At 35.7% G+C, this 14,926-nt stretch overlaps 1 protein-coding gene across 1 annotated transcript in view; it reads left to right on the top strand.

The window, feature by feature from the left end:
- The first annotated feature begins 2,615 nt into the window (after window positions 1-2,615).
- The window catches only part of LOC136853679 (cationic amino acid transporter 4-like), a 176,758-nt gene continuing 164,447 nt past the window's right edge, over window positions 2,616-14,926 (top strand). Inside the window, 1 exon segment of the mRNA XM_067129615.1 lies at window positions 2,616-3,573. Within this exon segment, the coding sequence (XP_066985716.1) occupies window positions 3,264-3,573 (310 nt within the window). The 5' untranslated portion in view covers window positions 2,616-3,263.

Here is a 14,926-nt window from a genome sequence, read left to right as displayed (position 1 = left end):
TATATATATATACAAACATTCATGTATATACATGTATACACATTCGTATATGTATATGTATAGTGTTACTGCAATGAGATGGCAAAGTGATATTTTATCTGATATTTCTTCAACGTCAAATGAATATTTTCATTAGATTATTATTATGTTTTATTACAGCAGAATAAATTTATACATGAGCGTCATAAATATATTAAAAATCACATAGCAAATATATCTTATTAAGAAATAAATTAGGTTTGAACGTAGCGGAATAAGCAAATTCATTATAAATTCATGGTAGTGGGCGTCTAGATACGTATGCTTCATGCATTCATTGTAAATCTTGTTGAAATCGATATTTTCCCCATATGTGGAAAAATATCCACTGAATATTTACATTGATAAATATTTACCATTCGATGCTTCCATTTATTTGTGCCAAAAAATATAGCTTGAAGTCAAGCAGCTATTTTGAACATTTCTTTTCAACCTGTTTTGTAAGTAGATATTGATTTCCTATACTCTTGTGTTGTCTTCCAATATGTAAATATAACTCTCCTCTACTTTTTTGGGGTTAATTTAACTTTCTTTCCCCTTCTAACCCTCGTCCCATCTACTAACTCTCTCTCTCTCTCTCTCTCTCTCTCTCTCTCTCTCTCTCTCTCTCTCTCTCTCTCTGTGAGCCGTGTTTTTCACTGAGTGTATAGTCACGAAATAATGTCATTATTGAACAAGTCATTTGTCTCTCATTGCTAAGCAGGGCACGAACTAATAATAATTGTGGTTATGTATTGCTCCAGAATGCATACATACATACATACATACATATATGTATGTATATATACAGTATATATATACATATATATGTATATATGTATATATATAAATATATACATACATACATATATATAAATATATAAAATATATATATGTATGTATATATATATATATATATATATATATATATATATATATATATATATATATATATATATATATAATTTATAATATATTTGGTATGAGTTTATAGTAATTACTGTCAGCTTGCCTGTCTTTCTGTTGCTTACTTTGTGACATTGTTAACAGTAAACATTAGCGGCGCATATTTGGAGCAAAGGAAGTCCCGTGACTCTGAATCAGTGTCACATGCAGGGGCGAAGGAACTGCGCATTACTTTGCAGTGCACGGGTTGTAGAATCTCTTACTTAAATGCAAGGGTACTTAGAACCAGAGGGTACGTTTGACCTTAACCTAACGTCATTCGGACAAGATCAAGGTCAGAAGGACACGAAGGAAATCCTTTTTCAGACCAAAACGATAAAATACAAGTATAGTACAAGTTCATATTATATGACAAAGGTTGCTTATGAACAGAGGGTGCCACAGTTCATAAAAGTACCCCATTCTTATTTACTGTGCCAAGTAAATATGCAGTTTTTTTCGCCTATAAAATTTTCCCCGTGTATAATTTATTTATTTACACATTTTTATTTCCTTTTACAGATGAAGATGATCACATCAGGCCCACACAGCCGAGCGCTGTGGCGACTTTCCCCCTGGCAAGCTGTCGCTCAAAACCGTCAGTATTTTGACAACCTGGCAACTCATTTCCTGGATCCGATTTGCAAACTTGGTTAAATAAGAAAGAAAAGAAAAAAGAGAAAGGGTCTTCCCATCTTGCTGAATGCGTTGTAGGGTCCGTAATGCCCTTTAATGCTGAATAAGTTTGGGGTCCTGGTCTTTCCTTTTGTTGGGAGATACGGAAAAGAAGGACTTCGATTTTAAATATTTTTACCTCGTCCAAAGATCACTTTGTTTTCGTCAGTTGCGCGTTGAATATTTAAATATGAATAAATATATATTTATATTATTTTCTGTTATGAAGCCGAGTTTCGAATCGTGAGGTGAAAGATAAGAAATAGAAAGAAATAGGTAAAGAAGGTGAGCTTGGGAAATGAATGCCATGCACGTGAATATTTGCTTCGCCCAGAAATTCTCCAAAACCTGAATGGGATTATTTTTTTTTCCACCCAGGAATACAACTCCTGTTTTACCTTCGAATGTAATTCTTATTTTTTGCCCCCCGGAATATAATTCCATTGGAAAGCAATTTGTTTGTGATGGAATGCCCAGATTAGGTTAATGCTTTCCTTGATGAAAATGCCACTGGGGCGAAGTCCCGATTTGAATTTAAAGTCGAGTGATTGGCAGGAAGATGAGTGATTGAAGAAGAACGCGCGGTTGTTATTGATATGGATAAGCCCGCTCGTGGTTGCAGTGTTATTTGTTATTGTTTGGAAGTGTCGAACAGAATTGCCTCAGAGAGAGAGAGAGAGGGGATCCGGCCATGAAGAAGATCCGTCTGTGATTGATGGTAATTGATGATTGATCGAAGATCTGTCTGTGATTGATGGTAATTGATGATTGATCGAAGAAGATCGGTCTGTGATTGATAGTAATTGTTGACTGATCGAAGGAGATCGGTCTGTGATTGATAGTAATTGATGATTGATCGAAGGAGATCGGTCTGTGATTGATAGTAATTGATGATTGATCGTTTTTAGTGTTGACAAATCCGGTTGATGTTGTATTGTTATATTAATATTTAAATAAAAATAAACACAAAGGATCGTGGATCCCTTGTGAGGGAAAGAAATTTTCAGCGCGTGAGGAAAAACTCCTCAACGAGTGAGGAAAATAATTCTGAATGAGAGAGGAAAAAATGCTAAATGAGTGAGGAAAAAATCTCAACGTGTGGATAGAAAAAATTCTTAACGAGTGAAGAAAAACTTATCAGCAAGTGAGGAAAAAATTATCAGAGTGGAGTGGAAGTCTAGTGAGGAAAAATCATTGCAAACGAGTGAGGAAAAAAATTCAACGAGTGATATAAAAATTCTTAACGAGTGAGAAAAATTTCTCAACGAGTGAGAAAAAGATTCTCAACGAGTGAGGAAAAAAATTGTCAATGAGTGAGGAAAAAATTATCAACGAGTGAGCAAAAAATTCTCAACGAGTGATAAAAAATTCTCAACGAGTGAGAAAAAGATTCTCAACGAGTGAGGAAAAAACTCAACGAGTGAGGAAAAAATCCTCAACAAGTGAGGAAAAAATTCTCAACGAGTGAGGAAAAAATTCTCAACGAGTGAGGAAAAAATTCCCAACGAGTGAGGAGAAGAGCTGAGCGCTTGAAAAGGAGAACGAGGTGCTCGTTCATGAAGCAGATAGTAATTCTCGCAGTGCTTTCGGTGAGAATTTGATCCCAAGAAGGAAATCGGGGCAAAATGACGCCTCCACTCTTGCATTCCCGTCGCCGTCAGTCCTTCTCCTCCTACGCCCGCCATATTTATTCCTCTCTCGCCCGGACGCGCCCACTGGCACCCACCAATCGCCGGTCGGCATCGACGCCCATCCCGCCCGCCCCGGGAATATGGGGCGACTGTGGGCGCAGCCTTGGGATGCTTGTGTACAGGAGTGTGGGCCTGTGGGCAGCCTTGGGCGTGACTTACATTATTGGTCTCGTGGCTGGGCCGATTGCCGGACCCGCTGTGACGTCATCGCTTTTGGTGGCTGCTGTGACGTCATTGCTCACAGGTAAGTTTTTTATTTGTCTTTGCAGATGTCAAAAGTTTTTCCGAAGTTGAGACATTAGACTGCTAGAGAGTTATTTTTAGCCCTGATTTTTTCTTGTTCAGGTGGAAATTGTTTTTGTTTATATTTATTTATTTGTTTATTTATTGATATTGATTTGCGGTAGCGCATTTTGAGTCTCCTGACCATTCCTTTGTAAAGGATATCTCTTTACCTTAGATATTGAGAAACGCCATTGTTGTTCCTAGCCTACACCCTGTATACTCGTATGATGTTTTTTAATAATGCTTTGCTAAATTAGGACACACAGTTACTTATCTCTAAAGTGTTTGCCAACCATTCCATTCTTAATCATACTAAAGACCACAAAAATTAATAAAAAATGCGCCGAAGTTTCTTCGGCGCAGCCGAGTTTTCTGTACATCGTATAATCAAGGCCACCGAAGATCTATCCTTCTATGGTCTCGGTATAATGCTGTATGAGCCACGGCCCATGAAACTTTAACTACGGGCCGGTGGTGGCCTATCATACGTCGTTTACAGAAGCACGAGCAAGGCTAACTTTAACCATAAATAAAATAAAAACTTCTGAGGCTAGAGGGCTGCAATTTGGTATGTTTGATGATTGAGAGTGGATGATCAACATACGAATTTGCAGCCCAGTAGCCTCAGCTGTTTTTAAGATCTGAGGGCGGACAGAAAAAGTGTGGACGGACAGACAAAGTCGGCGCAATAGTTTTCTTTTCAGAAAAAAAAAAACACAACGCTGATATGTTCTTATTCATAGTGTGCCTTGGAAATAAGAGTTCCCGTTACGCTAAGCAGTTGTAATTCTCAACTAACAGTTCACTATTGTGATTAGTTTCAATTTACGTTCGAGTAAGATGATTGGTCGCTGGTTCTTGAACGCACTATGCGTCTCTTGGGTGCGAGATTATAGACCCTGTGAAGAGTAAAACGTATACGCATACGTACATAAATACATACATATATAGATAAATATATACATGCACGCATATATATACATATACTGTATATATAATATATACATATTCATATATGTATGTATGTATGTATGTATGTATGTATGTATGTATGTATGTATGTATGTATGTATGTATATGTGGTATGTATACAGCAATTTTAGGACGTAGTTCCACCAAACGCAAATGTGCATCACGGACTATTATTGCAACAGTTGCACAACCAGGAAATCGCTGGTTATGTTGAAACAATACATTGTCCGCTCGCTTCAGTTTGTTTTGCAATGTCGCAGTATATTTGTCCCCCAATTGCCAAGTAAATACCATTCATTTTTCAGGAAGTAAATTCATAGATTGCACAGGTAATTTTTTTCCTGCTGGTCCCATGGCGGTTGTTATTATTGTTATTCGTTTGATTATTGCTGTTATCGTTGGTATCGTTATCGTTATTGTTATTTTGCTTTGTGTTTACCTGAGGATAAGGGAAATTGAATAGAACAATTGGAAAAAATACCTCCTAGATGCCACGATGATTACTCTCTTGTTATTCTTTTAATTATTGTTGTTATCGTTAGTATCGTCGTCGTATCGTTATCGTTACTGTTATTTCGCTTTCTGTTCCACTCGGGATAAAGGAAATCGAACAGAAGAATTAAAAGAAAAAATTTCTCCTAGACGCCATAATGATTATCCCTATTATTCGTTTAATTATTGTTTTCGTCATTATCGTTATCATCACTGTCATCCTTCTTTCTGTTGCCCCCAAGATAAAGGAACATGGAAGAGAAGAATTAAAATAAAAAAAATTCATCCTAGGTATCAAGATTATCCCTGTTGTTATTCATTTAATTAATGTTATATTTGGTTATCATTATCGTTACTGATATTTTGCATTCGTTATTTTTATTGTCATTTTGTTTTATGTTCCAGTTAGGATAAAGGAAAAATTGGACAGAAGAATTAAAAGAAAAATTTCCTCCCAGGTTCGTGACCGTCCGTCCCCCTCCCCTCAGAGTCGCGCGCGTGCAACGCCAAAAAAACAAAAAATAAAAAAACTTTTTTTTTCTATGCAACGTCACGCAATGAACCCGGAAGGTCAAGGCCTTCTGTGGGGGCGCTGCCATATAAAGGCTGCTTTATTACTGACCTGTTTTTTTCCAGGGGCCGTTGGCCGCGATTAATTGGTCCCTGTGAGGTGTTTGGAGTTTTGGTTCAAAGGAATCCCCGTAGGGGGTTAGTGCCGTCAGTGCACCTCATGCGGTGCACTGTAGGCGTTACTCAAGGTTCTTTGCAGCGTGCCTTCCTTAGGCCCCTAGCTGCTTCAACCCCCTTTCATTCCTTTTACTGTACTTCCTTTTATATTCTCTTTCTTCCGTCTTACTTTCCACCCTCTCCTAACAATTGATTCATAGTCCAACTGCTTTGAGGTTTTCCTCCTGTTACACCTTTCAAACCTTTTACCGTCAATTTCTGTCTCAGCGCTGAATGACTTCATAGGACCCAGTGCTTGGCCTTTGGCCTAAATTCTATATTCAATTCAGCTCAAACGAATCAAAGATGTTGAAATGATCTCCTCGCTTTAGGAGAGGGAGAAGGAGACGACACTTAACAGGTCTGTGGTCTGAGTTGTCGATTATTTAAAATTAAATGGTGGTGTTGGATCACAGGTATATATATATATATATATATATATATATATATATATATATATATATATATATATATATATATATATGCCGTAGTCATTTTCTAAAGTTGTAGGTTGTAGTGATGTCTTATAAGCAAGTAATGATTCTTTTCAAGTTTATAAGTATCTTGATTTTATTTACTTCACAGGTCAGTGGTTTGGCATAGTGATTATTTCAAGGTACAGTGGTATTGGATCACGGATATATATATATATATATATATATATATATATATATATATATATATATATATATATATATATATATATATATATATATATATATATATATATATATATCAGTGGTGTTGGATCACAGGTGTGTGTATTCAGTTATCAGTTTCCCAAAATTACTTCCTTAAATATGCCCAAATTGCTGTAAACAAATAAAAATAATTTTTAAATCGTATAGTGTAAATAACTCTGAGAGTCTGATTCTGCTAAAATAATTCCTTCATTCGTTGCGAGTGATTCCCAAATAGCCTTGATTTGTTTTGTCTCCATTGCGTCTATTTACTCGGTTTTTTTCAGTGATTTTTCTGCCGTCAATTCATATTTTGGCGCTCTTGTTCATGTGGGCAAAACGAATATACCATTTAAAATTTTTTGCTTCGTACGGCAAAAACGTCAAGTTCTCCCGCCCCCGTCCTCCTCTTCCTCCTCCTCCTCCTCCTCCCTCCTCCTCCTCCTCCTCCTCCTTTTATTCCCTCCTCCCTTCCTCCCCTCCCTTTTATACCTCCTCCCCCTCCTCCACCTCCTTCTCCTCCACCTCCTCCTACTCCACCTCCTCCTCTTGCTCCTCCTCCACCTCCTTCTACTCCACCTCCTCCTCCTACTCCTCCTCCTCCTTTTATACCCTCCTCCTCCTTTCATACCCTCCTCCTTCTCCTCCTCCTCCTCCTTCTATAGCTAACCGAATCGGTTGAAATGATGCGTGGGAAAAAATCTCCATGGGGTTTCACAACAATGCGGCCATTGATGAGTTTCGAACTTTGCTCTGCGGAATCATTGGAATGGCCACTGGCATCGAATTTCATCCGTGATCATCTGACACGGTAATGGCAGTCCATTGTCTCCGCTGCTGCCGTGGCAAATTCCTATTTCGAGTTTTTATTTTTTTTAATTTTATATATATATATGTATTTTTTTATTTTTTTTTATTATGGTGCCGTGTGGCCCGTGTCATGTAAAAGTAGATTGTTAATCGATACAGTAAAAGCTTGAAGGTTTAGTGATCTAAGTGAAATAGTGTCATAATTAAAGCTAAAACCTCACGCGGTGTACTGTAGGCCCCTAGCTGCAACCCTTATGATTCCATTTACTATACCTCCGTTCATGTTCTCTTTCTTCCATCTTACTTTCCACTTTCTCCTAACAATTTTTCAACATTATTTTCAGCGTTGATTGACCTCACAGGTCTTAGTGCTTTGCCTTTGGCCTAAATTTTATATATTACAGTTCCAGTTCAAACTAACCAGTCGGTGCCTTGTGAGGTTTTAGAAGCTGGTGTTTTCAGGAAGAGCGTTGAATCAGCTGGAATTTCCAACGTTTCTCACAGTGAAGTAATATAGAGGAAGAATATTAATGAATGTCTCTTGTTACTGTCATCTGTGATGGGAAAGAAAGGCATTGGATAATACAATGAAAGCACTCGGCTGGAGGCTCCTGTAACCAGAACGCAATTTCCCGAGACGTAACCGAGTACCGGGACCTTTCCCTGAAAAAAGCTGGAGGCCGTATCTTAAAAACTAACCATAGAATTTTCTTGAAACTAATCTCATTATGTTTCTTACACCCAAAATAACCTGACCTAACCTAACGTAGCCTGACCTAGGTTCATGGCAAAAAAACAAGGGCTGGTGCAATTCTAGCATACATCTCAGGAATTTGCTAACCGAAACAACGCCTGCCGTGTCACGAACAGGAAGAATTCCGTTTGAATATCGTGCTTCTCAGAACTGTCGGAACAGCAAGCTCCGAAGTTTTAGATGTGTAAATTCCCAGAAGTATAGCCACTGTAGGCTTCAATCTTTTGTTGTCCAGGCTTTGATGAATGTTTCCATTTCTATAGAATGAAAGATGGATTTGAAAAGTGTATAATTTCTGCTAACAAGTCTTTTTCTTTTGGGACGTCCTTACTTGTTTTATGTCCTTTTTGAATTTTTTTTATAAATTGATGTAATTTCATTTTAAATAGAGGTATATTATATATATATATATATATATATATATATATATATATTTATATTTATATATATATATATATATATATGTGTATGTGTATGTGTGAGTGTGTGCAAACGATCTCACAAGACACTCTACCTAGAAGAGAGTGCACCGATAGAAGCTAAATCTAGTAAAATTTCCCGGAATTTTGTTTCGGGTAATTTTGGGAGGGTCTTCGAAATACGGGCGGAGGGTAGGGGTAGGGAATGGTGGGTGTCCTGATTTCCGAAGTTTTGCCGCAGCGAGCGCATTTGCATACAGTGTCTGTGCGGGTGTCGCAGGATGCGACCTTTCCCAGAGTGTCGCTGTGGCTGTGTGTGTGGGGCTGTTGCCTTCGACTTTGACCATTTGCTTTAAATAGACGATTTATTTATGCCGGGAGCCTGGGTGCCCGTCTTACGTGGTCGCTGAACCACGGAAGAACTCCGGGACTCTCTCTCTCTCTCTCTCTCTCTCTCTCTCTCTCTCTCTCTCTCTCTCTCTGTGTCTGTGTGTGTTTGTGTGTGTGTGTTTGTGCGTATATATATGTATATGTATGTATACACATATATATACAATATATATACATATATATATATGATATATATATATATATATATATATAATATATATATATATATATATATATGCATATTTATATACATTTATATGTATATATATATATATATATATATATATATATATATATATATATATATATATATATATATATATATATATATATATACCATAATCCTTGCTTCGTAATATTTTTGCTTGTGAGCACTGGAAAACAGAATGAGTAAAATTGTAAAAAGAGTAGCTGATCCTGATCTTGGTGAATGGTACAGTTTCAAACTACTGGAAAACAGGACCAGAAAGTCGATGTTTTCGTCGGTGGACGTAAGGGGGTAATAAAGGAATAGCATGACGCTAACGAAAGCTGTATTTCCATTATTGTAATTTCACTCTAACTTTAAATGATTAGGTAGACCAGAATCCATCCTCCTTTGGTCATGCTCCTGTTAAAGAAAACCGCCAGATATTACAGCGAAGGTTAGTGTTTTGTGTGAGTTCCAAAAATATACAAGTAAAAAATGCGCCGAAGTTTCTTTGGCATAATCATGTTTTCTGTAAAGCCGCTACAGCGTATAGCCTAATCGAGGCCACCGCAAATAGATCTATCTTTCGGTGCTCTCGGTGTAATGCTGTATGAACCGCGGCCCATGAAACTTTAACCACGGCCCGGTGGTGGCCTATCCTATATCGTTGCCAGAAGCACGATTATGGCTAACTTTAACCTTAAATAGAATAAAAACTAATGAGGCTAGAAGGCTGCAATTTGGTATGTTTGATGATTGCAGGGTGGATGGTCAACAAACCAATTTGCAGCCCTCGAGCCTCGGTAGCTTTCAAAATCTGAGGGCGGACAGAAAAAGTGTGGACGGACAGACAAAGCCGGTACAATAGTTTTCTTTTCAGAAAACTAAAAATTGCGATTGGTTGTCAAACTGGCTGCCCCCAGTCAGTCTAGTTGCCGCTTGTCACCCAGTTGCCTTTAAGCTGTTATAATGACAGTTTATTATTAAACCAGTCCAAGAAATTTAATGGTGAAATCAGCATCTGCTCTTTAGCGTCATTATCGCTAATCGCTTCAGTAATAGGGAGTATTCAAACTTCCATTTTCCCTTGTGTCAGTTTGAATTTCTGTGTTGTGTCCCTTGCAAATAGCCGGGTACGTTCTCAAATTGGCGGTTGGTAATTTCCCCTTTATTCTGTTTTTTATATATATATTTATACTTTTCTATATTTATTTTTATATTGTATTTATACTTTTCGTTCTTGCAGTTTTCTCTTGATCCATTGTCTATGATCATTATCATCTTCTCACATGACCTCTGATTGTGTGGGTCCTCTCCAAATGCCTTAGTTTTTGGGGTCGGGGATTTGTTCAAAGCATCCCAATTTGTTGGAAAAAAAAAACTTCTGAAGTGAACTCTCTCTCTCTCTCTCTCTCTCTCTCTCTCTCTCTCTCTCTCTCTCTCTCTCTCTCGATATTAAAGGGGTCGTGGCAGTGTAGAGCCGGTCAACGAGGGTCTTCTTATAGTCGAGTATTGTCAAAGAAAGGTCGGGTTACGTTGGTTCCAAAACACAGGAGGAAGGAATGCTGTGGTGTTGAGGTAATCCTGCCCCCGCCTCCACCGTCTTTACCGGAACTCTTGGAATGAATTCGGAATTCGTGCGTGATCCCATTTTCATGCACCAGTCTCTCTCTCTCTCTCTCTCTCTCTCTCTCTCTCTCTCTCTCTCTCTCTCTCTCTCTATATATATATATATATATATATATATATGTTTATATATATAAATATATATATATATATAAACATACATATATATATATATATATGTGTGTGTGTATACTGTATATTTATAAGTATAATTATATAAATATATGTATATATAAATAAATATATGTTTATAACACAGTGTGTATAAATATTTGCATATATAAATATATATATATATATATATTTGTATATATATATATATATATATATATATATATTTTTACATACATACATATGTATATTTATTTATATATACATATATACTTATAAATATACAGTATACACACACACACACACACATATATATATATATATATATATATATATATATATATATATATATATATATATAGAGAGAGAGAGAGAGAGAGAGACACACACACACACACACACAAGAGAGAGACCAGGTACACACACACACTAAATTTACACACACAACATTAAACCCCAAACAAAACATTAGCTGTTTAGATTTTTTTGGCTCATCTAAATTTATTTTGCAGTTATTAAAAACATTAAACTTAAACAAAACATCACGACCTACAGTGCCGGCAAAATCAACGAACCCATTCACAAAACAGCATCCATCCGCGCAGTAAACGACCCCCAACTTTTGGCTGCTGTTTGAGAAACGAAGCAGACCCTCTTCTTGTCCCTCGCGAAGAGGCCTTTCCACCCGTCCCTCTGCCTTCGTTGGGGATCCCCGAGTTAATTAGAGGTTATGAGTGTCTAAGGAGCCCAGAGCTTTCGAAGATTCTCCCGGGAAGGTTTTCAAGGCGCGTTGTTCTCTTCCTCCCCCCCCCCCCTGTTGCGTCATCTCGGCGTGTGCGGAGTTGTGAAATTGTGCTTTATATTTTTTTTTTGCAGGTGTTTTCTCTCTCTCTTTTCTCTCTCTCTCTCTCTCTCTCTCTCTCTCTCTCTCTCTCTCTCTCTCGTGTCTAGGTGACATGTTTGTTCACGGTTGTAGAGATAAGTCTACTCTCGACTAGCCTAATCTAATATAGCCTCTTGAGATAGTGATATACAAATATGCATATATATGTATACATATATATACATTATAAATATATAAATATACATATTTGTATACATATATGTGTGTATATATTATATAAATAAATATATATATATATATATATATATATATATATATATATATATATATGTGTGTGTGTGTGTGTGTGTGTGTGTATAAATACATAATATATATATATATATATATATATATATATAAATATATATATATATATATATATATATATATATATATATATATATATATATATATATACAGTGATTATAAATTTCTTGATATACGAAACTAGGTATGGTTTTGAAACACACGGAAGGCGGATACAGTTATAGTTTATGAAAAAGCAAAGAAAGCAGCAGTACGAACAGATCTGGAGCACGAAAGCAAGGAATGCAAGCAGAGAATGAATTAGGCGATTGTGAAAGAGGGGTTTAACGATTGAGATCAGAATGATGGTGGTCCTCCTGACCTCAGCGGGTATAATTTTTTTTTTTTTTTTTTTTTTTTTTTTTTGCCTAATAGGGGCACCTTACATCATTAAATGCAAAGTCTGTCGTTAAGACTTTATTTGTGGCTGGCAGTAATATTACAGTTGATTTTCTATTGGCTGTTCATTCTGTTATTCTTGAACACATTAAGAAGAGATCGTTTTCAAATGGCTGATGAATTATAATATTTTTTTTATAGTTATGTGATTAAAATACATGAGTTTTCATGTTACGTGATGGACGCAAAAGGCAAGAGAGATATTCAAACAAAAATGAGCTCTAGTGTATTGAGAATTCGTATAGGAATGACTTTATATCTTTTAATTAAATTCATAGTTTTGTACATTGGTCTTGCAGAGTAAAGATTACATCCAAGTGTCATAATAATAATAATAATAATAAAATAATAATAATAATAATAATAATAATAGTAGTAGTAGTAGTAGTAGTAGTAGTAGTAGTAGTAGTAGTAGTAGTAGTATAATAATAATAATAATAATAATAATAATAATTATTATTATTATTATTATTATTATTATTATTATTATTATTATTATTATTATTATTATTATTATTATTATTATTTACAAAAGCAGCTACTTACAACCCAACCAAATTTACGAGTCGAGCACAATAGGCAGTAAAGCGTAAACAGCAATAACGCGGATCCCAGCAGTACTGGACTTTTAATTAAATAAAGCATAACGTACAAGGCTTTAGTAGATCAGATATTGCCTCATAAGCTGCTGTTGCAGTCGTCGGTAGGCAACAACGAGGAAGTGTTATTGCATTTCCCGTTGTTTATGCAACGGTCCTCACATGCAAATGATTGCAGTGTCAAAAATGCTTGTTATTACTCTACGTCTCTGTCGATTCATTCTTAATGAAGTGTTAATTTTTTTTTTCCAGTTTTGAGTGTTTTATGAAATCTGTTTCAATTGTGCTGGATAACTGCGTGAGCGTTTTGTTCATTGTTCTGCGCTGTTTGTACAGGATGGTAATAGATTTTGTTTGGTTGTTTGAAAGAGCTTGTAATTATGAAGAGAATCAATAGACTAGAAACTTCAGAGATGATTATATATGCAGTACATATATATATATATATATATATATATATATATATATATATATATATAAACAAATATATTTTTACATAATATATAGTATTTATACATATATATATATATATGTATATATATATATATATATATATATATATATATGTATGTATGTATGTATATAAATATACATGAATAATATATATATTCATATTTATATATACACATATATACACACACATATATACATACATACATACATACATACATACATACATACATACATACATACATACATATTATGAGAATGTCAACTTTGCCCATGCCGACAATTAGATATAAAAGACCCAGAATTGCCACGGCCAAATGCAGATTCGTATGTGACCTATGACCTCTCAATATGACCTTAGCTTTCCCTTCACATGGGCATCATTAAACAGGTTCAGCTTGCCGAGTATAAAATCAATTTCTTGTGCAGTTGAAGAGTTTCATTTGGGTTAAATACCTCCTTGACCTTTGACCTGTACTGTAAGTATACCCGTGACCTCAGTTTGCACATCGGCATCATTAGTGGAATTTGCACACGGAATGAAGTCGCTTTCTTGGAATAGTTCAAAAGTTGTATCCGAGGTTAAATACCTGTCTGACCTTTAACTTCTAAGTATGACGATGTCTGTTCATTATAATTTAGTATCATTCTTCCCCCCCCCCAAAAAAAATGCTAAATAAAAAAATTGTTACATTGATAATTTTCAAATTTTTACGTAAAATGATGAATTCACTCATCTTGAAACGAGTGCTGGCATTACCAGAAATGTTTTTAAGTTTCAGATGTAGGCCAGATTTAACATTTAATATATGATATTAATTTGATTTAATGTGAAATTAAGTTTAATATTAAACTTGGTTTTTATGTACGCGATCCTGACTGGAATCGATTATAGCTGTAGATTGAAAATTCCCACAGAAAATACGTTATATGTAATTAAATGCCCACTGTCATTTTGTGTACGATTGCTGAGTAAATGTTCCATTAAATTTGTTATTAATTCATATTATCCGCCCTGAATACACTTCTAGAATCTTAAACGAATTCCTCTCTGCTGATCTAAGTCGAGAATTGTGATAAACGAGGTATGTCGATGCCAGATTCCTTATTGACCTTTGACCTCAAAGTATGACCTTGACATCACTCTGCGCATCGACTTCATCGGTGGAATATGTATACTAAATATGACGCATTTATCTTGTAGACATCAAATTATGGCTAAGGCTTAGTTCCCCATTAGACATCTGGCATCTAAGTACGACCTTGACCTAACCTTAACCTCATAGTGCCCATCGATTTGGTTGTAGGAACATGCTTGCCATATTTGAAGTCTATATCTTGTATAGGTCAAAAGTTGTAGCCAAGGTTAAATTCCTGATACCTTTATAGGGGTTAATGGTTAATTCCCAAAAGTTATAGCCAAGGTTAAATTCCTGATACCTTTATAGGTTAATGGTCCCAAAATGGTTAATTCTGATACCTTTTTAAGGGTAAAGTTATAGCCA

The sequence above is a fragment of the Macrobrachium rosenbergii genome, chromosome 27 (assembly GCF_040412425.1).
Source record: "Macrobrachium rosenbergii isolate ZJJX-2024 chromosome 27, ASM4041242v1, whole genome shotgun sequence".
Taxonomy (NCBI): domain Eukaryota; kingdom Metazoa; phylum Arthropoda; class Malacostraca; order Decapoda; family Palaemonidae; genus Macrobrachium; species Macrobrachium rosenbergii.
This window is presented reverse-complemented; position numbering and strand designations above follow the sequence as displayed.